Source organism: Sphaeroforma arctica, assembly GCF_001186125.1.
Source record: "Sphaeroforma arctica JP610 unplaced genomic scaffold supercont1.1084, whole genome shotgun sequence".
Taxonomy (NCBI): Eukaryota; class Ichthyosporea; order Ichthyophonida; genus Sphaeroforma; species Sphaeroforma arctica.
Window position 1 is genome coordinate 14,169 of NW_014039474.1, and position 5,959 is coordinate 20,127.

General features: G+C 37.8%; 2 protein-coding genes across 2 annotated transcripts in view; one reads left to right on the forward strand and one right to left on the reverse strand.

Annotated features, from left to right (window-relative positions):
• SARC_09928 (hypothetical protein) overlaps positions 1-3,033 on the reverse strand; it is a 15,740-nt gene extending 12,707 nt beyond the window's left edge. Inside the window, exons 1-3 of the mRNA XM_014296040.1 lie at positions 2,550-3,033; positions 1,720-1,892; positions 153-258 (exon numbers count right to left, since the gene is read on the reverse strand). Coding sequence (XP_014151515.1) covers positions 153-258; positions 1,720-1,892; positions 2,550-2,634 — 364 coding nt within the window. The 5' untranslated portion in view covers positions 2,635-3,033. The remainder of the gene's footprint in view (positions 1-152; positions 259-1,719; positions 1,893-2,549) is intronic.
• Positions 3,034-4,139: 1,106 nt separating this feature from the next.
• On the forward strand, positions 4,140-5,273 carry SARC_09929 (hypothetical protein; the record flags this gene model as incomplete). Its single annotated transcript, XM_014296041.1, has 2 exons — positions 4,140-4,394; positions 5,121-5,273. Exons 1-2 carry the CDS (start codon positions 4,326-4,328, stop codon positions 5,271-5,273), a joined length of 222 nt encoding a protein of 73 aa, XP_014151516.1. The 5' UTR covers positions 4,140-4,325.
• Positions 5,274-5,959: the final 686 nt, after the last annotated feature.

Sequence of the window (5,959 nt, forward strand, 5' to 3'; positions counted from 1 at the left end):
ATATATATATATATATATATATATATATATATATATATATATATATATATATATATATATATATATATATATATATATATATATATATATATATATATATATATATATATATATATATATATATATATATATATATGTATATATAAACTTACTGTGTTCAAATTTTGTGATCTCCTTGCCCAGTTTCTTGTTCTTCTCGTTGGTGGCGTCGAAGCGGTCGTTGAGGCAAGACCGCTGGGCTTCTTTTGCGCTCAAGTCCTGAGTATGCAGGGCGAACATAAGCTTAGACTTCAGCTATTGGGTTACCAACTGAGATAGTGGTACGCGCAATGAGCTTATTCTGGGGCAGTGAGTAGACTCGCAATGAACTTATTCTGGTGCAGTGAGTAGGGTACTTATGTATAGGTCTGGGTAGCAACTTTGCCCGACTTCTCTTGTTTCTGGTTTGTGGCATCGAAACAGTCATTGAGATAAGGCCTAATAGAATTTTTGAAGGGTAGGGCCAGAATACACACAGCCACAACAGACTATTGAAGCTCGCTGTATCTCAAATAAGATAGGAAACTCGCATTGACGTATTTGTCAGCCTAATTATGAGGACGGTGTGGCGTCTAATCAGCTAAACGATGCGATACATATCTACGGTTTATATTCCTATGAGAACACCAGACATCCATAGCCCCCAATCTCTGGCACTGGGAATGCTGCGGCGATGATAGGGTTCTCGAATACTCGAGAGATATCCAAGGATAGCTATCATGGAAATTGCCGAGCTAGAGTGTAGCAACCTGCAACTTCACCTACAGGTAACATATACGCAAAAACACACACTTCACTGATTTATACACACAAGAATCATACATATAAAACCGACAATATGTAAAACTATACACATATAGGCACACACGCACACACGCACATAAAACCGATAATGTGCAGAACTAAAAACATATCGCACACACGCATACACACACGTAAAACCGAGAATATACAGAACTATACACATATACGCACACACGCACACACACACGTATCCTCACACACAGAACGGGCCGGGTATAAGGTCATTGCCGCTACACACACTTCTCTGACTGCGCCACCCTATGCCAAACGCATACGGACGGAACCAGACACTCACGCATCAACGTGCACGCGTATAGACACACAAACAAATAAAGGTCCATAGTTAGAGATTTACATTCACGTCTAGAGACATGCCCATGGGAACGCATCTGTGCAAACAATGCCGGGCTTAGGTGAAGTGCGTGCATCGCGTACGAAATGGGGTCACGTGCACGTACAGGTGCACAATGCCAGCTGTCGCAGCGCACACACCGACCCACTATGTAGAGTGTGGCCGAAACAGCATGCAGTATACACTCGCGAACTGATAACCAAACGAACACGAGATGCTACAGCAGAGGATAACTCCCATTATATATAGGAGACGAGATTGTAAGAGTTCGTGAGATCAACTAGCACGCATGTGATCCAATAGTGCATTTGTGGAATGTAAATAGATTCTTCAATCATGGTCTCGTCAGAGGTAAGAATGGATTTGCACAAGCCATCTCAGGCGTGAAGAGATAATCCAAATCCAGGTCTCTATAGCGCATCTTCGTTGACTTCATATTCATGTGTATATATTTAGGACCATGATGCACACACATATGCTACTCTTATACGTCCACGACGTGTCGACTAAAGTTAAGGACTTGCCCGTTTGAGTTGATCGTGGGTCTGCTCTAGCTGAGCCAATTTGGAGGAGGAAGCCCTGGCCTCGCCTTCTGACTTCTTCAGCTGTGCGCAGTAGTCGTTGACTTTAAGTTGTAGACTCGCCTTCTCCATCTCCACGCTTTCGAAGTTGAACTGTTTCTGTTTCACCTCTTTGCCTGAGAAAGATACGGTTTGATGTGTTCATGTATCACTACAGCAACACGGGTGACATATAGTAGAGATATAGTGAAGGGTGTGGTCTTGTGTACATGCTTTCTATGGGTACGATCGCCACACGTACTTATTATGGATACCATCATAGGTGAATATCATGACAATTGAAAAGAAATGCTCTACTTTATGTTTTTGTACAAAAATGTGCATAAAAATATACACTCATATGCATATCCTCTCCCTCAAGAAGGGACGGATTCAGTACATGTATTCATGTCGATATCAACCAGATACACTTATCGCTGAAAGTGAGGTATATAGAACTCGAAAACAAGATTTATATTTTTGGTCAGCATATGTGTATAATATACGTGCGTGTGTGGTAGAATACAAAATGAGAATGCACACATGTAGATAGATACAAAGTGTATGTGTATGAATCAGCGTCTGCAGATATACCAAGCGGTGAACATACACGCAGGGACCAGCCATAATCAACAACCCCTTTAGTATATAGCACGCTCTCAGTACGAAAAATCTAATAACCAATGTAAAATGTCTAGAACTTGGACCCATTGAGAAATGGTCTTTAGATCAATACTACTACTACACAAAACAATATACGCTCTATTACTTTAATTTTAATAGACTAACCATACCTAGACGTTCCACATTGGTCTCAAGATCACGTATCTTATTGAGGACACCGGAGGTGAGACCTTCCTTCCAGGACTCAGACGGCATGACTGCGAATATGTATTCTTTTTATCGGGTTGTCTGTGAGGTTCTCTGTGACTTATGTACAGATATTCCGTAGATATGCGGTGTACTACATATCACGTTGTGATTTTTTTGCACAGCGAGCAGCTATTGAACAACAAATCAGAGTTTAGAGCTCACTCTACAAGGTGGAATGTACCCGCAAATGGTCGAGATACTGCTTCTGATAGCATGGTCTTGATATGCAGTATTACATGTATATATATAGATCGATGTACGTACACGCGTATGTATATCAGTGTATATAAGTATAGTACGTGTGTATATAGAGATGCGTATATATATTAGTATGTACAAGCATATATATTACATATATACATATGTATTTATATCGAGATATACGTACACGCGTATGTATATCAGTATATATAAGTATATACGTTACATACACATAGTCATGTACGCATATTCATTATTTAGCATAAAGTCATTCCATAGCTTGTTGAATTTAGGAGGCTATGGCAAACACACGTAAATCATACTGAGATGTCACCGTGTCATGTAAAATGTCAACTTGTCGGTTTTGAAATTGCCGCGCTTTTGTTCTCGCATATGATTGGTCTGCTATAAATAATCAAATAGCGTACTTCGTGTATATTTGCCCCCAGCCAGAGACACTGTTGCAAATTAAAAATATATATAGTCCGAAGTCCGTATTATAAAAGCAGGTCTCGTATTTATATAAAATAAGTCAAAACGCATAGATTCCGAGGCGGCAGCGTTAATGATTTTTAACGCTTTCATCTGCTGTTGTGCTGGTCGACGTGTATATCTCTCAGGCCTATGGTTTGTCTGATTGCCAGACCAGCTGGGCATACGTTACATATACGATATATACCTTTAACGGAAAAGAAGTTACGTAACACTGCAATCTGCATACATTCCTACGTTTACTCATGCCGGTATGTTAAAAAAAGGGACTCAACAAACATACAAGTGTATTAAACCAAATAAAAACAGTATTCTTCACTGTGAATTTTTCAGTAAATTTGCAGTTCTGCACAGTGAATTTAAAAAAAAAATCCTTATTTACCAGCAGGCAGCACGACAAGCGGGGATGGAGTAGCTCACAGTTCGAGAGCTAAATTTTAGGCTAAAACGGGTTACTATTGGTTAAATTTATAAATATAAATACATATCATTGGCTGTATATTAAGATATCAGAGCGTATCAAAACGTAACCATACCTCGGGATAGCTCTGGTTCTCGGCACTGCGGAGGGGTCAAAATCTTACGTAAATAGACCAAAGCGACCAAAAAATTATATCTCGCGTCAAACACTGCACAGTGTTCGGCACTGTAAAATATGTGTAAAATATAAACAATTCGTGCAAAGCGGTGGCTCGACGATTAGGCTTAACTCTCCGTTGTTGCTTGTCACAGGTCAATCACAGTGTCGTTGCTACCACTTTAAGATGAGTATGTAACAGATGAATATGGATGTTTGCGGTTGGGTTCGTTTTGGTCGGTGGCCCGGCAGCCTCGGCTCGGAGTTGGAGTGGTGCTTTTTTGTCATGATAAATGTAGCTTGCAAATTAGTGCCAAGAACACATGTAGATATACGCTTATGAGCACACATGCACACGGCAGTTTTTACGTGCACTCTTTTACCTATACAAAAGCACTCATATTATTGATTCTACTTACTTCTACCTATGTCGAAAATGTTAGCCGGGGAAGAGAAAAAGAAGAAGCAGAGCGTGGCTCTCAAATTCCAGAAAAATGTAAGCGAGTATTACAAGGCTCGTGAGTATTAAGTATTCGCTGTATACGGTATCGGGTGTAAGAAGCAAGCACCCGTTGTATATGATGCGGACGCTTGGAGGGTCGTTTGTCCAACATGCTTGCATCTACCTTTGGCACTTGTTAACGCGCGCAAACAGGATGCTGTCAGCCTATTTAAGAGAATTGTGCGAAAAGCATACGTGTGGTTCAAGTAGGTCCTTGTGAAAAATACACATGAATTGAATTTAGATCTATCTATCATTCGGCCGAGTTAGTTTTCCTTGAGTATGTATTCAATATTACTTCAGCACCGTCACGCGTATCCTATGTATGAATGTGGTGAACTATATGGAACCACACGCAGCAGTCACACTAGGTTTCCACTGTACAAACATCCTCGCCGACAATCTGCAGCACGTGCCTATAAACTACCATGGCGTTCGATACATAGATCATACCCCTTCGTCATACTAAAACACGCATGATGCAACTGCAACATGACACAAAGTATTTTCGATGGTTATGAAGATTTAATTCTTATACTGAGTAGAAATTGAAGTCTAATAGTATCATATTGCTATAGCTTCTAGGTTTTAATTCTAGCTGTGAGGTTGGCTTCGGTTTTATCAGCGGCATAAGGTGGCCATGTTTCCCACCAGTTTGCTATCATACCCTATCGTACTAGGCTTATTTCTGATCGCCCATCAATATATATTTATCCATAGGTGATGGGCAAGATGGGAACCGGTTCAGCTAAGGCTGTGCTCAACGATAAAGTCACAGAGGACCTTCTAGATAACTTGCATCATCTGGTATTAATCGATAAGGGAGAGAAATACGCCGAGAAGTACATGAAGGTGAGAATAACGAGACAATGAGTGGCGCATGTAAATCACCAGTTCAGTAAGGATAGAAATGTTTTATGTAATACACACACACACACACAAAAAGAACACTCCCACACAAATATATAGATATATACTGATACATATACATGCATACACATACTTATATATATATCTATATATATATATACACTTATATATATATAACACACATATATATATATATATATATACATATATACATATATATATCTATATCTATATTTGTACATATATATATATATATATATATATGTACATTTACATGTACATGTACATGTATATATACATATATAACACACACATATATATATATATATATATACATACATATATATATATATATATATATTTGTATATATATGTATACACACACATATATATATATATATATACATATATATATATATGTTCTCACACACAGTATATATATATATATATATATATATATATATATATATATATATATATATATATATATATATATATATATATATATATATATATATATATATATATATATATATATATATATATATATACATATATGTATTTATATATTGATAAAATCAACTACTTTAGTAATGTATAATCCCCAGAGAAATCGTATATACCACCTCATGTGAGTATAAACATTCGCAAGCTTATAATTGAAGCCAATTCCTTTCTATATAATGGAT